Consider the following 22476-nt stretch of genomic DNA (forward strand, 5'->3'; position numbering starts at 1 on the left):
AGTGGGGTCATGGACCAGGGGTAGATAAGAGGAGGTGTCATCGAGTTGTTATCGTGCCTCCGCTATGTACAGGTCGGCGCGCCAGATGACAACAGCACTCCCCTTATCAGCGGGTTTGATGGTAAGGTTGGGATTGTTGCGGAGGGAATGGAGAGCAGAGTGTTCAGAGGGGGTAAGGTTGGAATTAGAGCAAGGGGTGGTGAAGTCGAGACGGTTAATGTCCCGACGGCAATTAGAGATAAACAGATCCAGGGCAGGTAGAAGTCCATGAAGAAGAGGAGGGTTGTAGACGGGAGAATGGGTCATTGGTGGGGGTGGGAGAATTCCTACCGAAGAAGTGGGCTTGAAGACGGAGCCGGCGGAAGAAGAGCTCCACATCCTGGCGCACGCGGAATTCACTGAGGTGAGGGCGAAGGGGGACAACGGTGAGGCCCTTACTAAGGACAGAGTGCTCAGCTGAAGAGGGAGGAAGGTCGGAGGGAATGGTGAAGACCATCAAATCAGAATTGGCTTTCCTCTAATTTAGAATCTCAACCCGAGAACCAGTTGTATCTATCTCAATAATTAATTTTGAAACTAAAAGAATTGTGATCACTAGATCTAATGTGTTCCCCTATATGCATTTATGTCATCTGCCCTATCTTAGTACCTAATAGGAGATTCAGTATCACACTTTTTCGAGTTGGAACCTCTATATATTGATTTAGAAAACTTTCCTGAAAACATTTGACAAACTCTATCCCATCCACCCCTTTTACAGTATGGGAAAACCCCTGTATCTCCTCTCAATCAACCAATCAGCCTCCTGAATGATCCAGAATTCATCCTACTGCAGCTCATTCATTAACATGATCCATAAGAAGCTACAGCTGGATGCACTTTTTGCAACTGTAGTCTTCGGGGCCCCTGTCTTCACACATACCTAAAGTGGAGCACTCCACTGTCCTGACTGTCATTCCCACTGTGCAATAAGAACAAAATAAACTTACTGGAAGCTTACTTTAGCCTCTGACTCTTCTTACCAGATCCTCTTGAGCCAAAGCCTTAGCTCCCTGCTCTAACACTTGACTACTCATAGTACGACCACTCTGCTTAAACCTGACTTCTTTTTATTGGCCCTTACCAAGTGCCTAATAACACAAATGATCTCAAGCTCCACTGCAAGTCCCAACAGGCCCTACTCACTTTTTAAATCTCACACTTACTCACCACAAGCAACGATTTGCGTGATCTCAAGCTCCGCTGAAAATCCTGACAGCCCCTGCTCACTTTTATGGCTGTAAGCTAGCTGTGTTTAAGATGTATTTCAGCATTAATCATAAAGAACTGTCTATACTTGGTCTGCTGTCATAGGGCCCAGGATTTCAATCTTCTGTCAGCAAAGAAGTAGTTACATTGAAAACAAGGATTTCTTCACAAGACACGGAAATCTTGTAAAGCAATTGTTAGCAATTGGAACAAAAAAAATCGTAGTCCAAAAGATTAAAATACTTCCTTTCCCCTTCAATTCATGTTATAAAGCTATGGATTAAAAGTAAAATATAAAAATAAAAGAACGTCATTTCTTGTGACAGCTTTTCCATGTTCTGGCATACCTTCCTTCACAACCTGCTGTCCATACTGGGGCAGGAAGGGAGAAATTGCATTTGAAATTCTGCCCACATGTGTATCCAATCAACTATACAGAAGGCATTAATGGCTTGTCAGTTATATACCCTGTCATTTTCTGTTCAATTAATTCTTTCATTGTGTGCCGGATAAAACAAAAGACAAAAGGCAGTTTGCACACAATAACTAATCATTAAAATTCAGCACATTCCCTTCAGTGAGCCCTCAGTTTCTTACCAAAAGAACAGTGCCTGTTTAGCCTGTGTAGAGCGGGATTTCAACTTTGCCTTGCTCTGCCAGAGCAAAGAGGAACATTTCCTGGGTACCTCTACTTATTGTCCTTTCCTCAAGCATACACAATGTCTGCTGTAAAAGTAATGTCAAAGTTGGAATCAAAAAGGGAAAACACTGTAAATGTGACAAGTATGCATGTGCATTTTATTTTCCACTTCCCATTATTAAGTATCCATCATTTCATTATCAACTTCGTAACCATACTCCATTTTACTCTCTGGCCATATTCCTCATGCAGTTTGCACTACAAGTTCAAGTTCAGCTTATTGATATTCAACTGTCTACATGAGCACCACCCACCGAAATAACCTTCCTCCCGACCAAAGTGCATATAACTCACACACTTAGCACATAAAAAATTAACAATTAATAACAATTAATACGATGCAAGTTCAAAAGTTAACAGTATAACGCTACTGACGCTTCATATGTGATGAGACCTGCGTGGTGGCAGGGAGTTCAATAGTCTGAAAGCCTGAAAGAAGAAGCTGTTTCCCATCTTACCAGTTCTTTTCCTAATGCTATGGCATCCTTTGCCTGATGATAGGGGTTAGGAGATTGTTGGATGGATGGGAGGGATCATTGACAATGCTAATGGTGCTGTATATGCAATGCCCTGATAAATACCTCCAATGGCGGAAGATTATCCTCTCAGTGGTCCTCCATCAATTCATCAATGTTAATTGATGCCACAGGTAGCAGCTTCTCTGAACATATTCCAGTCTGTTTTTTACAAATCAGTCTTGGAGTGCTGAGCTTGCTTCCTTTGAACCGGCTTGACACATTTAATCAGTGCAACACACATGAAATGCTGGTGGAGTGCAGCAGGCCAGGCAGCATCTGTAGGGAGAAGCACTGTTGACATTTTAGGATGAGAGGGTCTTGACCCGAAACGTCGACAGTGCTTCTCCCTATGGATGCTGCCTGGCCTGCTGCGTTCCACCAGCATTTCGTGTGTGTTGTTTGAATTTCCAGAATCTGCAGATTTCCTCGTGTTGACATTTAATCAGTGGTTGGAATGCAGGAATAAGCATAACAGATAAGGAAGCAATGTGGAGACCAAGAGCAGCTTTGTATGCACCAGGGGTGTTGGTATGAAACAGGTCTCATGTATTCTCACCTCTGGTAGCAAAGCCAACATGCTGATAGAATTTAGGCAGGACTGGTTTTAAATTATCATGGTTGAAGTCACCAGCAACAATAAAGAAACCATCAGGGTGTGCTTTGCAAGTGACTCATGGTACTGGACAGCTCACATTTCAAAATTTGGAAGCAACATTTTGCAGAATATTTTGTAAATTTTTCTCACCATAAGAAGCCTTTATAGCTCAATGAGGGAGAGGTGAAGTAAGAATTGAACTTGGTCAGGATATGGTTAGAATTGTTTTGGATGCATTCATTCTTACAAACTCTGGCCAAGAAATTCATTTGCTCCAAAGCTGGTGTGTTAGAATACTATTGCAGCCTATGCTACTGCTGACATCAAAAACTGACACATACTGCAGTCCCCACCAATACCAGTCACCAACGTCACCAGGAGCACCAACAGACTACAAAAAAAAGGAGCAGTTTCAGTAATGTCACTGAGCTTCAGCCACGCCTCAGAGAACAGTGGTGCGTGAAAATTGACATCACTATGGAATCCAATTGTGGACACCCAAAGAACATTTCCAAGATTTTCAGCAGTGGACTTGAAGTGGTCTTTATTCCATTTAATTCCAGGAAACATTGACATCCCATTCAATAATTTTGAAGAAAATTGTGTTATGTATCCACTTTCTTGATCAGAATGATCAAAGAACCCAATTTTTGTATCTTAAATTTTGCTTTGAACATTAGCTGGTGGATCCAGGGCAGCTGGCTCCATTGAAATGATGATGAGGTTTCTGTGTGTTTGAGGCTCAGCACGGAACACCATGGAAACAGCAGTGTCGCTCGAGTCTGTCAGATGTTGTGTCGTACATTGGCCACCAGCCTTAGGTCAGTATTAGAAAAATGGAGTCTCAATGCTGAGCTGATGCAGGGCTAAATAATTACCAAAGGGTCAGAGAGAAGCTTATGCAGACTCTACATTGAAGAGACCTTTAAGTTCACAGTTCGAAGTTCAAGGTAAAATCAATAACAGAGTACATATGTATCATCATATACAGCCCTGAGATTTACTTCCTTGCAGGCATGCACAGTAAGTCCAAGAAACACAATAGAACTAATAACAATGCACACAAAATGCAGAAGGAACTGAGCGGATCAGGCAGGATCTACGGAAAAGAGTAAACAGCTGACGTTTCTGGCTGAGACCCTTCCTCATGTCAGAATAAAGAGGTGGGGGAGGGGAAAGAGGTTAGCTGGAAGATGATAGCTGAAGTCAGGTGGGTGGGAAAGGTCTAGGACTGGAAAAGAAAGAACCTGACAGGAGAGGAGAGTGGACAATAGGAGAAAGGGAAGGAGAAGGGGATGCAAGGGAAAGCAATAGGCAGGTGGATCAGAGTGGGGAATAGAGAATGGGGGAAGAGATTTCAACAGAAGGAGAAATTGAGATTCATATCATCAGGATGGTGAATAGCCAGATGAAATATAAGGTATTACTCCTCCACCCTGAGTGTGGCCTCATCTTGGCACAAGAAGAGGCCACGGATCAACACATCAAACCAGGAATGGGAATTGGAATTAAAATGTTTGGCTACCGGGACGTCCCCCTTATGGCAGATGGTGCAGAGGTGCTCAACAAAGCGGTCCCCCAATTTACAATGGGTCTCACCAACATAGGAGTCCACATTTGGAGCACCAGACACAAAAGACGACCCTTGCAGATTCGCAGTTAAAGTGTTGCCTCACCTGGACGGACTGTTTGGGGCTCTGAATAGAGTTGAGGGAGAAGGTGTATGGCCAGGTGTAGCACTTGGGCCGCTAGCAGGGACAAGTGCCTGAAGGGAGATTAGTGAGGAGGCATGAATGGATAAGGGAATGACAGAGGGAGTGATCCTTATGGAAAGTGGGGGAGGGGAGGTAAAGATACATTTGGTGGTAGGATCCCTTTGGTGATGGTGGGGGTTGCAGAGGATAATGTGTTGGATGAGAAGGCTGATGGGGTGGTAGGTGAGGACAAGGGGGACGCCATCACTATTGCGGTGGCAGATGATGGAGTAAGTGTGAATGTACGAGAAATGGAGGAGATGCAAGTAGGGCAGCATCAATAGCATAGGGAGGGAAACCCCATTCTTTTCAGAAGAAGACGTCCCGGAATGTCATCACAATAGAATCAATGGAAGACTGCACCCAACCAGGACAATAATAATAATATAAAAATAATTATTACTAATTTAAATAATAATTACTACAAGGCTCAAAAAGATCTGCCAAACAGAGCCTCATAGTAAAAAAATATAACTAAAGCAATAAACATTTCCACTACACCCATATTAATGTATTCTTTTGGCATAATATCTTGTTCTGAAACCAATTTGAAAAATTTACAAAGAAAAATAAGAACTGAAATGACAAATTTTAGAAAACACTATGTACACACTTAGATTAACACTACCTATGACTGAAAGAGGAAGAGCAATAACAGACAAAAAAAAAGACAACAGTCAGATAAAACTTCTAAGGATATATTTTCATCAATGAAAACAGGATTCAGCACTCCACATGAACATATTCAATTCTGATAAGAACTGCACACCGCTAAACTGAAATGAAAGTACAACCCAGGAAAATGAAGAAGTTATCACCATAGAAAAAAAGTTAACCAATGGAAAAGCATGACCTTCCATGGGAGACATACCCATGATATGTGCAGACTAGATATTGACAAGGAAGCGTCAAATGCCTGGCTCAAAATTGAGACCTCTTCCCAGAAACAAAAGGGTTCCTTCTGGCAATACAGGGCCAAGTGGTTACACAAAAAATTATCAAAAATACATAATAGAAGACACACAAACTCAAGATGATAAATGTAGAAAATGACAAGGAAAACAAGAAACAAACCAACACATTACAGGATCCTTCAGCAGTTTAACTCAATCTGATTACTTACACAGGCACAATCAAGTGGCAAACATTGTTCACCAAAATCTCGCTTTAAAATTCAAGTTCATAAAAGACACCATGACTTACTATAAATACAAGTCTGGTCCAGTTTTAGAGTCAGATCTATTTTACTACTGATCCATTATTACAGATAGGGCAATGCATAATCATCACCGTCATGGCTATCCCTCGAGGTCGAGGATGATGGTCTTTGTTCCGTTGATCTATTTATGGGCTCTCAAGTGGCTTATGAGTCCAATCTTGGCTTTGAAAGTTCTTCCGCATTCAGGACAGGTAGTTCCAGATGGCAGATTGGGCTTTGGTTGTTGTTGCCTCACTTTCCATTTTCTTTTCTTCTTATTCTGCACATCTATTGGCTTCAAAAGTTGCTGCTCCTTCTTGGATGATGGTTTGCCAGAGTTTCCTATCTTTAGGATTGGTTTCCCAATTGTTGATGTCGATGTTACATGTCTTCATCTTGGCTTTTAAGACATCTTTGAATCTCTTCTGTTGTCCGCCTCTTTTACGTTTGCCTTCTTTAAGCTGGGAGTAGAAGATTTGTTTTGGCAGACATTCTTCTTTCATCCGAACAACATGACCGCTCCATCTTAGTTGGTTCTTGATGACGTCCGCCCGGATATAATACTACAGGGTAAACAAGCAAGGACAACTAAATTGATATAACCATTCCAAACACACATAACATACAGAAATCAAAAAGTGAAAAGCACCAAAAATATGCAGAAATAAAAGAGGAAACTGAAAGACTATGTAACATGTACTGGGTATACATTATCCCAATAATAATATCTGCAGCTGGCATCATCCCAAAACCATGACAGAAAAGCATTCAACAATTAGGGCTACACAACAATATTTATATAAATCTTCAAAAAGTCACAAAAATAAACACTACTAAAACTGTCCAAAAGTTCTAGCAATTGAGAATCACTAGGCCTATACCTCAGGTTTTTACTAGCTTAAGCTGAGAAAAAAATACAACAATAATAATAAATAAGCAATAAATATCGAGAACATGAGATGAAGAGTCCTTGAAAGTGAGTCCATAGGTTCTGGGATCAGTTCAGTGACGGGTGAGTGAAGTTATATCTTCTGGTTAAAGAGACTGATCGTGGAGGAGCGATAACCGTTCCTGAAGCAGGTGGTGTGTACCCTGAGGCTCCTGATGGCAGCAGTGAGAAGAGAGCATGGCCTGGGTGGTGGGGGTCCTTGATGATGAATGTTGCTTTGCTGCGGCAGTGCCTCCGCACCGCTGTGCTCAATGATTGGGTGGTCTTTACCCATGATGGACTGGGCCATATTCACTAATTTTTGTAGGATTTTCCATTCAAGGGCATTAATGTTTCCCTACCAGGCTCTGATGCAACCAGTTATTGTACTGTTCACCACAAATCTATGGAAGTTTGTCAAAGGTTTAGATGTCTCGCTGAATCGTCACAGACTTCTAAGGGAGTAGACGAACTGCTGTGCTTTCTTTGTAATGGCACTTATGTGCTGGACTTAAGCTTCCATCAGAAATTATTGATTGATGGAACTCATCAAATATTACTGATTGACGGACCTATTAATTGAGCCAAATGGAAGGATGAGCCTCACACTGAACAGTGTTAGGTGTGGAGCAGGTTATATTTTAGGACAAAGGAAAATCATCAGGGGTGCCAGCAGTTAGGGCCAGCAAGCTAAGTTTATGAAGAGTGAGAGGTTATAGTGGAGACAAGTGGTAATCAGATCCAGAAGCTGCAGCTGCAAAGGAGGCTGTTACACCATAACACAATGCAGGTACCGACGCACATAGTACTGTGAAGTATTACTTCACAAGCTGCCGCTGCTTAATAACGTTCCCAGTTGCACCACTAGATGGAGTGCCTTACTTTAATGAGACTTTCAACCGGGAACCTTTAATATGATAAAATTGTCCTTTTGCAAAATATGTTCAGAAGATTGTAAAAATGTTGCTTCCCTTTGTAGTGTGCCATGCTGAACCAAATGATCTTCAAAACTTGATTTAAACGGGAGATGTAACGCAGCCAGCATCCAGGACACTTTCAAAAGGCAATGCCTCAAAAAGGCGGCATCCATTGTGTAGGACCCCCATCACCCAGGACGTGTACTCTCTTCTCATTGTTAACATCAGGGAGGAGGGACAGGAACCTTAAGGTACACACTCAGCGATTCAGGAACAGCTCCTGCCTCTCTGCTATCAGATTTCTGAATGGTCAATGAACCCATGAACTTTACCTCACTATTTTCCTCTTTTTTTCGCATTAATTATTTAATTTATTATATATATACTTTTTGTAATTTATAGTTTATTATTATATATTGGGTTGCACTGATGCTGCACAAGAACAAAGTTCACAACATAAACGCCAGTGATAATAAATCTGGTTCTGATTCTGAAATAGCAAGTCCAAGCATTTAGTAAATAGTTTAAACTTGGACAAATACCTTATCAGCTTTAACAACCTTTGAAATGTCTTGAAGATGAAAAAGATGTGGGAAATTACAAGTATTGTTTTAAATTTATCACAGGGGAGAGGATGTAACTCTTAGTAACCGAAAAACATAAAGTGAATATATGATAATGGAAAGCTTGTTTCCTACAGGCTATTTGGCTATCTGGGCAGGAACAAAAAAAAAGGAGAAATGTTTGATTCTGGTAGTAACTTGCTCTGTTTTGAGCTGGGAATGATAAATAGTATTCCACCAGTGGAAGGAGATAACATGTATTTCAGTAACTATGAAGAACTTAGAATAGCTGCTATATAAATGAAAATATTTCTTGTTTTAATTATAAAGGAAAATCTTTTGAATATGATATTGCAGAATATGTATCATTTTAATGTTGCAAAGAAAGTTTCAAAATGGTGCAATCATCATTTTTGTTCAACGTATCTATATTACATATACAGTACTGTCAAGTTCTCTAGCAAACTTTAAATATACTGTATCCAACAACATTTAATGTAATGTAAAAATTAAACATGTGGTAAAAATAAAGTGCACTTTCACACTGACTCCTTGATCAAAATTCACTATTCATTGAATTGATTAGCACAGTTCTACCTGTACATGGCCTTACTCAATTCAATAAATCACAGATACTGTGGTGACCTTTTCAACAAATAATTGTCTGAATTACATTAAAGTAAAACCTTTAAGAAAACTTCTGTACATATTACGTATCACCCTATAAAATAAATTTGCTTGGTCTTCTGCCAGTTGGAAATACTAGTGGTGTTAAAGAACCAGTTTACCATTCTCATATTATTCTGAGTTTTAATAATTCGGTGTAGTACTGAAGGAGTGCCACACCATCATCTTTCAAATGAAGAGCAATCACGACATTTTCCGTTAGATGTAAATTTCTCATGGATCTACTTAGAAGAAGTGAGAGAGTTCTTGTAGATTTTGAGACCAATATTTATCCCTCAGTTTGACTACCATGTCAGGCTTTGGTAAGCTCAGAATGGTGGTCACATTTCTCAAGTCTAATACTCCAGACGTGGCTGCAAGTCATGGGCTGGAGGTCATTTTGGACATCTTGAGATGGTAATATGAACTGTATATAGACAGTCAGGATCTATTCTGGGAAGTTTCATTCATGATATCTTGTTTTCAATTAAATCAGGCCATGAAGAGGGAAAAGATGAAATATGAAGCCAATAATATTAAAGAGGATACTAAAAGTTTTTTCACTTATATAAAGAATAAAGAAAGGCAAGAGGAGGTTTTGGACAATGGAGAGGTAGCAGTGGGAACAATGAAATGGCAAACAAACTGAATAAGTATTTTGCATCAGCCTTCACTGTAGTAGACACTGGCAGTATGCCAGAAGTTTGAGAGTGTCAGGGGAGAATTAGAAAATACAAATACTATTACTAGGGAGAAGGTGCTTGAGAAGTTGAAAGGTCTGAAGGTGGATAACCTCCTGGACCAGTTAGACCACCCCCAGTCCTGAAAGAGGTAACCAAAGAGATTGTGGGGGCATTAGTAGAGACAGGTTCGGTATTGTCATTTAAAGTAAAATTGGATAGGTATATGAACAGGAAAGGAATGGAGGGTTATGGGCTAAGTGTGGGTCAGTGGACTAGGTGAGAGTAAGTGTTCAGCACGGACTAGAAGGGCCAAGATAGCCTGTTTCTGTGCTGTAATTGTTATATGGTTATATAGTATTGATCTTTCAAGAATCAATAGATTCTGGCGTGGTTCCAGGGGAATGAAAAATTGCAAATGTCACTGCAATTTTCAGGAAGGAAGGGATGCAGAAGAAGAAAACATATAGACCAGTTATGCTGACTTCACTGGCTGGGAAAATATTGAGGTCAATTGGTAAGGATGAAGTTTTGGGGTACTTGGAGGCACAAGATAAAATAGGCCAAAGTCAGCATGATTTTCTTAAGGAAAAATCTTTCCCGACAAATCTGCTGAAATTCTTCGAGGAAATAACAAGAAGGATAGACAAAGGAGAATCGGTAGATGTTGTATACTTGGATTTTCAGAAGGCCTTTGTAAAGGTACCACTCTTGAGGGTGTTTATCAAGACAAGAGCCCATGGTATTGCAGGAAAGATACTTGCAGGGATAGAGCATTGGCTAATTGGCAGAAGGTAAAGAGTGGGAATAAAGGGAACCGTTTCTGATTGGCTTTCAGTTACTAGTGGTGTTTCTCAGGAGTTGGTGTCAAAACCACTTCTTTTTACATTGTATGTCAATGATTTTGGATGACAGAATTGATTACTTTGCGGCCAGGTTTGCGGACTTTATGAAAATAGCTGGTAGGGCAGGTGGTGTTGAGGAAGTAGGGAGACTGCAAAAGGACATAGCCAGATTAGGAGAATGGGCAAAGAAATGGCAAATGGAATATAGAGTTGGGTAGTGTTTGATTATGCACTTTGGTAGAAGAAATAAAAGCACAGACTATTTTCTAAATGTAGAGAAAATTTAAAAATCTGAGTTACAAAGGGTCTTGATAACTCTTGTGCAGGATTCCCTAAAGGTTAACTTGCAGGTTGAGTTGGTGGTGATAAAGGCAAATGTAATGTTACCATTCATTTCAAGAGGACTAGAATATAAAAACAAAGCTGTAATGTTGAGGCTTTATAAGGCATGGTGAGGCCTCCCTTGGAGTATTGTGAGCAGTTTTGGGCCCCTTGTCTAAGAAAGGATGCGCTGACATTAGAAAGGGTTCAAAAGAGCTTCATGAAAAATGATTCCAGGTTTGAAAGGCTTATCATATAACGAGCATTTGATGGCTCTGGGCCTGTACTCACTGGAATTTAGAAGAATGAGGGGGGAATCTCATTGAAATCTATTGAATTTGAAAGGCCTCAATAGAGTGGATGTGGAGAGGATGTTTCCTATGGTTGCGGAGTCTAAGACCAGTGTGCACAACCTCAGAATAGAGATATTGATTTAGAATAGAGCTGAGGAGGAGTTTCTTTAGCCAAAAATGTGAAATTCAGTGCCACAGGTGGATGTGGAGCCCAGGTCACTGAGAGTATTTAAGGCAGAGGTTGATAGGTTCTTTATTGGTTGGGCCATGAAAGGTTACAGGGAAAATGCAGGAGTTGGGGTTGAGAGGGAAATGGATCAGCCATGATGAAATAGTAGACCAGACTCAATGGGCCAAATAGCCCAGTTCTGCTCCTATGCCTTATGATCTTATGGATTATGATCTAAATTATGCCTGACATAACTTATCTCTGAGTAAAGTTCACAGTAATGACTGACCTCTAACCAGGCCCAGCTGGGATGGTGCCAGGTTCGGAGGGGTTCATGGGAAGTATATGGTTCAGTGCATGAAAGGCTCCTGAGTGTGAAGGGGTCCCAGTATGCGAAAGGTTCATGAGGGAGAAGAAGTTCCAACTGGGTAGGGCTCGTCTGTGGAAGAGGGACCCAAATGTATATGACTTCCTTGCACAGCCTTCATGTTTAATTAGACTTTGGCTTCACACTATGATTTCAGGTTTTGCCAGTGAAGAGTGTCATTTATCTCTCTTGCACACAAACCCGTCACTCATCTACAAACCTCTGCTGCAGTATTTACCCCACCTCCATGTGTCACCCCTCTCCAAAGTAGGAGGTGGATTTATCTTGAAAGAGGCATATCTGCACAGCTGCACTCCTGCATGTTTTAGATGTGGAAGCTTGATCCCCTTCAAATCTGTGAACATTGCTGGTTCAGAGTTTACACTAGCATTGTTTGGCCTGATTTAGTCCGAGAAATGACTGCGAAGAAACTCCCCATGCTGGTAATATGTTATCTCCTGGGCTGCTCTCAACAGACTCCTGGAGATTCTATTTAATTCTCCCTGACAATCTGGGAGGGTCGGTAAACCTAATTATACGAGAACAAGTATGCTTAAGTAACTGACTGTCTCTGTCTCAGTGGTTACATTTTATATGTATTGAGAGTCTGGGAGACCACATTCACGTTGTCCCCACATTGAAATTGGTTGCAGATGGGATACCCTGGGGCATTTTATTGGATGCCACACTGGAGTTCTACCGCATGCCATGCCAAGTTGGTTTGAGAATATTCTTTCCATTCATTTTAAAATATAATTTTGGCTTTCAAGTCCCATTAAAGCTAGCCCTCTCCCTCTATGAGGTCTCCTTCAAGTCTATAATCCTGTGAGATCTCTTAGCTTTTGCAATTCTGGTCTCTTCCACATCCCAAAATTCCATTGCTCCACCATTCACAATCATCTCTTCACAAATCCACCACAAAACCTTTCTAGATCTCCCTCCTTCTTTTAAAAATTTCCTTAAATCTTACCTCTTTAACCATTTTTTTTTGTCAGCTAACTCACTATCTTCATACGTGACTTAAGGGAAACATATTTTCTGATAATATATTAAGAGACTTACAGAAGTGCAAGATTTCAAGACTTCAGGCAAAAAATAGATCAGGTAGTTTCCATTATTGGTATGTTAAACTGACAGAAATGGTGACTCGGCCTATATTTGGTTGTATTAGACATCTGAAAGAGTGCAACAGAGGAGCTGCTGCTTCACAATGCTAGAGGCACTGGTTCAATCCTAATCTCAGATGCTGTCCCATGTTCTCATGTTTACATGTTCTCCCTGTAACTACATAGATTTCCTCTGGGTGTTCTAGTTTACTCCCAAAGACATGGGATGCAGTTTTGTAAATTAATTAGCAACTGTATAATTCCCCTAATGTTGTAGGTGAGTGGTAGAATCTGGAGTGTGGGAGAGGGAGGTGAAGAGAACATGGAAGAATAAAAATAGATTAATTTAGGATTAGTGTAAAATGGGTAGTTAATGATTGATGCAGGCTCAATGAGCTATACTCTTCATGTCTATGACAAGACAAAGAAAGCTACAAATCGCCCCATGGTCTACTGCAGCGATGGGAGCACAGAGGCAACCATTGCACAATTTGTGCCAATGGGGTTGAGACAAATAGGTCTCAAAGATATTCAGACTATTCCCAGTCAAAGTGGAATAGAGAAGATATATGGATGGTTGAGGTAATGAAAATGGTTATGGCATGATTTAGATGATGATGATGACATGGTGAGGCTGGAGTGTCACAAATAAGACAAAAATCAAAGATTCAGGAAGGGAGTTTCAGGAAAGTAGAGCTGAAATTGAGTAATCACAAGAATGAAAGAAGTACCTTGGATAGGAGGAGGCAAAATTTACAGAGTGACTTATGATCATGCTTTTTCTGGGAGAGAGGAAATGATTAACGGACACAGTTTGTGAAGGAAGGAGAATCTAATAATAACAATTGTTTCTTTTCCCACCTTGTGGTGCATCAGGTGGCATTTTAACCACTTCCTTAGCATTTATGAGGCTGGGTTGCTAGCTTGATGCTCAACTCTGCACAGATGGAAAGCATGCAAGGAGACAGCCGGATTCAGGCCCAGGACCACTTGCCTCAAAGTCTGGTGCTAATGCCTCTACACCACCGGCCGACACAATAATAACAGTGGAAGGGTATAATTAGAAAAGGTAGATGCCTGCTCAATTTAGTTGAATTGAATCCTTAAAATTCAACAATATCTTTTATCAATTCCAAAATAACTTTGTCTATTGGTAAAAACTTGGTTATTTCTATTCGGGGTGCAACTTCAATTAGAGCAATATTCTGAAATGAATATTTAATTCACGTATTGGATTTAACAATTCACAACATTGCCCGTTGCTGAAATAACACCACTCTTTCATACATTTGGCATTGGATGTTGAATCAGATTAATCAGAGAATATTTTACTGATGGTCTGAGAACTGTTGGCGAACCTCATTGAGATTCTGAATGCAGAAATCAAAAGAAATCCACAGATTTCTGAGATATTTTCTTTAAATTATAAAACTGAAGCATTTTCTACATGGTCAGTTGAAAATAAAATATACAATGTACAAATCTAAAGAACTGCAGGAAATGTTCAATATTTAATACTCATCTAACATCACTAAGAATTGCATTTTATTACTATCATACTCTTTATAGAATACTTCTGTGTGCAGAAGTCATATTTCCTACGTAGCTACATCAAAAAGAACAAATGGACTCTAAATGGGTCACCCTGAGACAGATATTTTGAACAAGAATCTTTTAACTTTCTTCAGATTAAATATTGAAAGTTGGCATGTGTTACAGTCACATGTAGTTCCTTTAAAATGTTCTCCATAAGCTTTTGCTGGTAAAACACCAATTGTTGCAAAAATATTATAAGCCTGTAACTCATAATGAGCAACTGTGTGATCTACTTGTACACATCAGCTCCATGTCTAGTGGATGCAACCAACAAAGATGGAACAAAGATGATAGAACTTATTTTGAAAAGAATAACATGATTATTTCTAAAGTTATTATATTTTTTTAAATATAGGTTAATGAAGGGAAAAGTAGAATAAAAAAGATACAAATATTCAGTGATTACAACACAAAGATACTTAGGTGAATGTGAAGCATCTTAATGTCGTGATTGGTACTTTGTTGATATCAGTCCTATGTTTCTTCCAAAAGTAAATACAAACAAATTTGTCTGACCATTTTTCATGTTCTTCCAAAATCAAAAACATTAAGTGAACTATGTCAAACCATTGCTGAAGATTTTCAGGTTTAAGAAAATGCCTTATGAAATCAACATGACCCTGTCCAAATTAGAAATGATTCGATGGGGCTCTGACAAAAGCAACATCCTATATTTAACCATCAGTGTACATAGTAGAACCAGAAAGTTATGTTTGGGCTAATTATTCATTACTTCATTCCAGATTTAATGGCCCTGGTTTAGAGTGAGAGGAAGAAGTTTGTAGAGGATTTGAGGAAGGTTTTTTTCCACCAAGAAGGTGGTGGCAATATGGAGCAGCTGAGGGGGTGGTGGAGTCTGTGATTCTCACATTATTTAAGAAATATCTAGATACACATGAATTATTACCAAGGCATAGAAACTCACATACCAAATTGCAAATAGGATTAGTTTAAGTGTGTAATTGATGGTCATTGTGGACATGGTGGTCTAAAGAGACTGTTCCTATGTTGTACGAATATGCCTTCACTAATTATTATTCAACAAATCTATCAAATAATTCTACATGAACTCTTTCTCTTAAAATTAGATGCACCAAAATACAGTAAAAAGCTTTGTTTTTAATCTTGACATTTGATCTGTACAAAAGTTAACATTGCTTAGTCAGAAATTATTCTGCATTCCTCTAACAGAAAACTAGTAATAACAGAATGGTTAAGTTACAATTGATTTCTCAAACTTTATACAGTAAACAGTTTGCAAAAAGAATTTGCCAAGAATATCTTTTTTTCAAAAACAAACATTTTTTTCCAAAAATAGAAGTAAAAATTAACATAAATCTTTTTACTCTTGCAAACATTAAGGCACAAATTAGCATTTAAATGGAAAACAAGTTTATATGCTCAGCATACAATTGAAATTGGAGAATAAAAGGCGGCATTAGACTACACTATTCATTGACAGCATTTGTTAATATGGGTTCAGATTTATTATAGTGGAGAATTAAAAGATTCACAGCTTGTTGGCTAAAATACATGGTCCCCAATAGTCTGAGTTGCCAAGGAACAAACTTTTGAAACTTTTGTTAGAAAACTTACCATTATATTCAGAAACTGTGATAAAAACTTGATTTCAAAGCATGTAACATATTTAGTAAGATATGGTTTTCACTCTGATTTAGAAAACAGTTGGCATGTCAATCAAAAGAACTACCTCCCAAACCCATGGGAAATAAGTCAACTGATTTATTTTACTTTAAGACACCATTTCCATTTCCACATAAATTCTTGATCCCACAAGAGAAAGTCTTATTTTTTTTATGCTTGAATTGTTCCAAGTAATAAAAAGTTAAAAATACATAAGATAAATACACACTTCAACAACTAAGTTTCAGAAACAACACGTTTCAAAAATGTAGATATCCTCAACACTTCTTTTCAGGAACTTAGAAAATAAACCAAACAGGGGAAGAATAAAGATTTATGGAATCTGACCTATTTTATTCAAAAGTACTTTGTCCTCACAGAGGATTTCAGAGGTTTTAATTTTTCTCCATCTTCATGCTGGAAATCAGCACACACCAAATTCTTTGTGCTCCTTGTACAGAGTACCACGTCACAGGTGGCGGTCATTGGTCAGATTTGGCATTTTTAGATCAGCAGGCACTTAAACTGGAATGGCACTGTGCTCTACTCGGTCAGTCTTTCATTAGTGCATAACGCCACGGAAGACTGGGTAAGTCTCAAAGGATCTTGAGATCACGTTTTTCCAAACCCACCCCCCACCTAATATTTATCCTGGAAAATAACATCTTCCTATGGCCTGGTCAGGGTTGTGTAGACTGGCTGATCCCAGTTGGTTGGGCTGTGGGCTGGAGGAATGGACAGACTATTCAGGAGGGATGATGCATAAGGACGGCGAGATGAATGAAAATAAGGATACTGATAGATGGGTGATGGGTATCCAGAATAAGGGTTGTAGTAATTGGGGCCTTGGACATCAGAATAGTCACACTGGGAGCCAGAAAAGGCAGTAGCAGTAGCACTGACAGGACTGCAACCCTGGTTACTGTAGGAACTATAATCAGCTTGAGGTGAAGAGCTGTGATGCTGGTCATTGTAGTGGCTTGGGCTCAGCTGTTCTGTCTTAATGTGCGGCCTATGCTGACTTGGTTCACTAGCGACTGATGAAGAGGATGATGAAGATGAGGCACTCTTATGATTCCAGATGACTTGGGCTGCGCTGCTCGTTAGGTAGGAAGCACTGTATGAGCCAGCCGTGTTCGGTCCATGGCTGTGGTCAGAGGAGAAGGGCACTGTGTGGCCATTCAGTGGTAGATACTGGTCAAACTCATGGACGTCAAAGGTCTCCATGTTGTTGATGACCTCACTGCTCAGCTCACTGATGTCCACGTTGCTGAAGTCAATGTTCTGGCGTCCATTCTCCGCTATGGAACGCCCCTCCCTCTTCAGCTCATGCTTCCCCACATGGAGGTCAGTTTTGGGTGTGGTGGGTGGTGTTGGGGGCCCTTGTGCATGGCCTGGTTAAGAACAAAAGGACAGGCCTTTACTACAGAAGTCAGAAACAGAGCAAACAATTACACTACAGCCACTGGAGGTGAAGCCAGCTCTTAAAATCACACAAAGCAGAGGGAGGTCCCTGATCATTGAACCTGTCCTAGTCAGTCACTCCATCCTGACATTGCATTTCCACCAACTTCCCTTCCCAGTCTCTCTGAAATTCCCTTCAAAATTTGGTGCTGAACCTGATTTGTTATATATTTTTAAATATATACACACGACATAAAGTAGGTATGATGGTACATCTTTCTCTACCTGTGTCATAACATAAATTCAAAACATTAATCCAAACAGCACTCTGGTCTCCCTAAACAATGCACAGGTGAAGTATTTGACAGGCTGTGCTGGTGGTGTCCACTGGTACCAGGGTGCTAGCCTGCTGCTGAAACTGTTCCCACTGTCCCTTGGGGTAGGCCGTTACAGAATGTGAAAGCAGTGGGAAAAATTATTCTCACTCTTTCACATTCCTCTGGTTACCCAATTGAAACTATTCATTTTATAAAACACATTATTGACTCTTCTTTCAACCTCCCCTGCTGTAAGGAAGACGCTCTGGACGCTGCTACTCGCCCAGCAGAGCTCTTTGCCATCTGTTGAAAACTTTCAACAACTCTGTGAAATGGCTTAAATGCAACTAAAAACAATCCAGACCGTATTAACCGGTTTGTTTTGTGCACACATTAAAATAATTTGGACAGTCCAGATTATCTGTCTTTGACCCAAGGGCCGAATGGCCGAATGGATCGTGAATTGAAAGCGTGTCCATGCCTAAAATAAAAGTGTTCGACATGAATCATTAACTCCCTCTCTCTTTTTACGGATGTGACTGACCGTCCGAGTATCTGTAAAATTTTGTGATTTTATTTCATCGTGGATGAGAAGAAATATTATCTCTTTGTGGTAAACGGAATGGCGGAGGCTCCTTAACCCAACCCGATATTGTGGCCGGCTTGAATGATAATCAGACATTGTTATCTCTGACTACGTTGTATTATGACAAAACTAGGGGTTCTTCAGTACAAGTATGCGGGCAGAATTAATGGTGTCCCGCCAGTAATCTAGTTAAGGTTCGGTTAACACAGAATGAACGGGGTGATTCCGCTCTGTCCCTAGACTGACCCTCGCTTCCCACTCACAAGCGCCCTGCTCCTCACCTGCGTGTTCTGGCGGGTGGTGGCCGTCGGAGACTCCCCTCCCTGCCGACAGGCCGTCCTTGTACACCTGGCCGACAGCCAGCTGGCTCTGCTCCGCGCCCTGTTCGGAGTCGGTTGGCCCGTTCTTCACGCTCTTCCTGCGACGCGGCTGGTACTTGTAGTCGGGGTGGTCTTTCTTGTGCTGCACCCGCAGGCGTTCGGCCTCTTCCACAAAGGGACGCTTCTCACTCTCGCTCAGCAGGCTGTCAAAGGAAGACACGAGCAGTGGTCAGTGCGTGCCCTGGATGATCTCTGCGACGCCAGAGACCGCAGATGCTGGATTCGGGAGCAACGCACAACCTGCTGGAGGAACTCAGTAGGTCGAGCAGCATCTGTGAGAGGGAACAAACTGTCGACGTTTCGATCGAAACCCGACTTCAGGACTGCCCACAGGTGCGGCTCAACCTGCAGAGTTCCTCCAGCATATTGACTGTTGTTGGATTATCCCAATACCCCGCCCTTTTCCTGGTATTCCCTGCGAGTACTTAATACCTGTCTGAAAAGTTTTACTTAACAAAATCCAAATTAACCTCGAGTCTCCCCGTTACCTCGACTAATACTGGACAAACCAACGGTTTTGGACACAAAATCTGGAAACAGATTCACCCCTCCTCCGCAGATCACCTGCCCGGTCTTATCTGCACCACTCAATTCTCACAATAAAAACACAAGCAACTGTATCTCTTGACAAATTCTACTTTTCCCCTTGCAGTCGCGTTGAGAGTGAAAGGGTGCGGGTTCCGCTTCTGCTCTCCTCCCATTTGCCCTGTTCGGACAGCAGCCGCGGGCAGCTGAACCTGACCGCAGATTCTGGAAATCCAGAGCAACACACCACACAAAATGCCGGGCCAACTCAGCGGGTCAGACGGCACCTATAGCTCTGGGGAGTATTGGCGGAAGAATGACTAACTAACCCCATAAGCGGAAGCGTTCTCACTGCCCATCCAAGATAGACGCAGTCACCGAAAGTGCCATCGCGGGAATGAAGACGAAGGAAGATTTGGATGAGATCAGGGCAATGTCATGAAACCAAAGGAGGGTTAGCCTAAAGTGCGAGTTACGCCGACAAATCGCTCACACCCTCGGCGCAGCGTCCCTGTGGAGAGGATCGCCCATAAAAATCTCCTTTAGTCTAAAAATGCTACAATATGGCCCGGGCAGTTTCCCCTCGCGAAAGACTATCACTTCGATGACCCCGTGATGGTGGTGGGGGGGGGGGCGGTGTTGGTAGGAAAAGGGGGGCAATGCTCTCCCAACGGGGTAATTCAGAGTGGGGAAGGTGCTTATGGAGATACTGCAATCTCGAGCAACAGTTCCTCTGACCCGAGGAACCCAGTGGGTCGAGCAGCATCTGTGGCGAGAAAGGAATTTTTGGTGCCTCGGATCGAAACTCCTTCCATACGAAATAATTCATTTTCTCCCACAGATGCTGCTCGACCCGCTGCATTCCCCCAGCAGGCAGAACGGTCACAGCTAATGGGTGCTGATCCTCAATTTGTGCTGACTCGCGTTTAGGTCGCCCCGATACCGCGGAAACACTCGCAGTGGAAGGTTCAAACCGGTCCGCTACCATGGGTAATTTGATTACGATAAAACCGGATACAAGCCGACAGGCCACCCTTACCGCCAGAGTTTGCCCAGGGTTTTGCTGAGCTCCGCGTTGTGAAGATGCGGGTACTGGTCCGCCAGTTTGCGCCGGGCAGCCTGAGCCCACACCATGAAAGCGTTCATGGGTCTCTTCACGTGCGGCTTGTTTTTGGAAGTGCCGTTTATCCTCACGGGCATGGGCACCAGAGTCCAGTCGTAGCCCTTCAACACTTGACTGACCGCCTCTCGAATGCAGGCCGGGAAACGCTCGTCTTCTTCGCAGCCCAACTTCTTGCCGGCGACGGCGGCGGGCAGCGAGCGGCTGCAATCCTCTGGCTGAGGCTCGCCCTCGGACACCGAGCCCGGCGATCCCACCGACTCGCTGTCGGAGCCGCTGCAGGCTGGGCTGCAGCCCGCATCGGCCGCTCCCTGCCCGCGTTCCTCCGTCATGTTCAGCATCGACTTGCAAACCGGTTCACCGCAGACGCCAAGGGTGCATTGAAATTGCAAGAAACTCAAACGCAATGCAAGTTTCCAGATAATGGGAAATCAGAAGTTCAAGATAGCGCTCGTTTCTGAACTCGGAATTCCTATATAAAGGCCACGTGCTTCGGGATGGGGAATTAAATAAAGTATCGCCGGAAAGAGATACGTTGAACAGGGAGCCAGCGGGCGGCGGCCATGGAGACACAAAACTGCACTGTCAAATCGCCTTCGATACACGCCGGACGGCTGCTTTGGAAAACTTGGAAAAGAAACTTTTGTCAGAAGTTTGTTTACGGCTGCTATATCAGTCTCGGGCTGCGTCTCTCTGATTGGTCCGTGTGCGTCTCTGACGATTTGATTGGTTCCTCTTGTTAAAGAGGAGGGAATCACTCAAAGGGGCGATCCGTTTTTTTTAAGTTGCAACGCTCGAAATCTTTTTTAACTATTTAAATATTAAACGGCTGATCACCAGGAATATTCTGGCAAGATGGAAAACAATTTCCCCTTGTCGATTCACAAAGCATTTCAGTGTATATATACCGCGGTTAACTTCTATTTTTCTCTGAACAAAAACCATGCTAAAATTGGCTGAAATCTCAATGGTTTAGCAGGCTTAAAAGATATATGAATATTTATGTTCCGAGGCATGTATGCTTTTATAACGTTAAATTGCAGTATGCATTTTCCACACTATGCGGCTCGCTTAGTTTCTCTTGTCTCCCAGTTGGCCAAACTTTAAAGCGAGTGAGCACACAGAAAGGCGTCTTTTATAAATCCGACATAACAGAAATGAATGAAGAATTATCATTATATCTGTGAACTGAGCAATTGGGACCTGCTTGCTAAAGTAGTTATTTCATCTTTAAAAGGATTAAACGAAGTCTCAAAGTAAACTGTTGCTAACTTTCCGGCTTGTCGATTGTTTCTTCTTTACATGGTAAGTAACTTGCACGCATCATAAGCCCTCTTCTCTCTCCCACTCTCCCTCTCCCTCCCTCTCCCTCTCCCTCCCTCTCCCTCTCTCTCTCTCTCTCTCTCTCTCTCTCTCTCTCTCTCTCTCTCTCTCTCTCTCTCTCTCTCTCTGTCTCTCTCTCCCTCTCTCTCTCACTCACTCGCTCGCTCGCTCTCTCTCTCACTCACTCACTCACTCTCTCTCTCCCGTTCTCGCCTCTTCTGTTTCATGGTTCACTGCAGCGTTTAAACCTGCATTAAATGCTTTACCCGGGATAAACAAGGATCCTTTGTGGTTGATACTGGTGTTACCAGTTGGGAGAGTTGTCTCGGTGTGTAACCATTGAATCGTTATATCCTGTTTCCACGCATTTACTGAACACTAAGCAGTAATGCCCAAAGCGTGAGACTTCGTTGTAACCAAACTCTGATTGTAATATATTTATTGACCTACACCATGTAGTTTAGTGATTCAGTAATCTGTTACAAAATTATTAACGCTCTCCATTGTGAATGTAAGCAGGGTTTTTTGGTTTTCAGTTATTATTCGGATATCATGTAAATATTTCAATACTCGGACTGTTTTCTAGACTGGAGCCTTTATGAAGTTAGCATCAAAGTGTTCTGCTAGATAAGTATATTTGAAGCTTGGTTTATCAAGACGCTTCTATTTGTGTTATTTCAAGTTAATTTCCGAAGAGCTGATGTCAACTGATT

General features: G+C 41.7%; 1 protein-coding gene across 2 annotated transcripts; it reads right to left on the bottom strand.

Moving 5' to 3' along the window:
- Positions 1-5499: 5499 nt before the first annotated feature.
- On the bottom strand, positions 5500-21073 carry LOC132399430 (transcription factor SOX-8-like). Of its 2 annotated transcripts, none has more exons than XM_059979754.1 (3): positions 20360-21073; positions 18697-18938; positions 5500-6576 (listed from the first exon to the last, which is right to left on the bottom strand). In XM_059979754.1, exons 1-3 carry the CDS (start codon positions 20779-20781, stop codon positions 6470-6472), a joined length of 771 nt encoding a protein of 256 aa, XP_059835737.1. In that variant the 5' UTR covers positions 20782-21073; the 3' UTR covers positions 5500-6469. The 2 variants fall into 2 exon arrangements, with proteins under 2 accessions (XP_059835737.1, XP_059835736.1); XM_059979753.1 differs by lacking the exon at positions 5500-6576 and adding an exon at positions 15421-17502 and having other exon boundaries at positions 20360-21063.
- Positions 21074-22476: the final 1403 nt, after the last annotated feature.

Source organism: Hypanus sabinus, chromosome 9, assembly GCF_030144855.1.
Source record: "Hypanus sabinus isolate sHypSab1 chromosome 9, sHypSab1.hap1, whole genome shotgun sequence".
In the NCBI taxonomy this organism is placed as follows: Eukaryota; Metazoa; Chordata; class Chondrichthyes; order Myliobatiformes; family Dasyatidae; genus Hypanus; species Hypanus sabinus.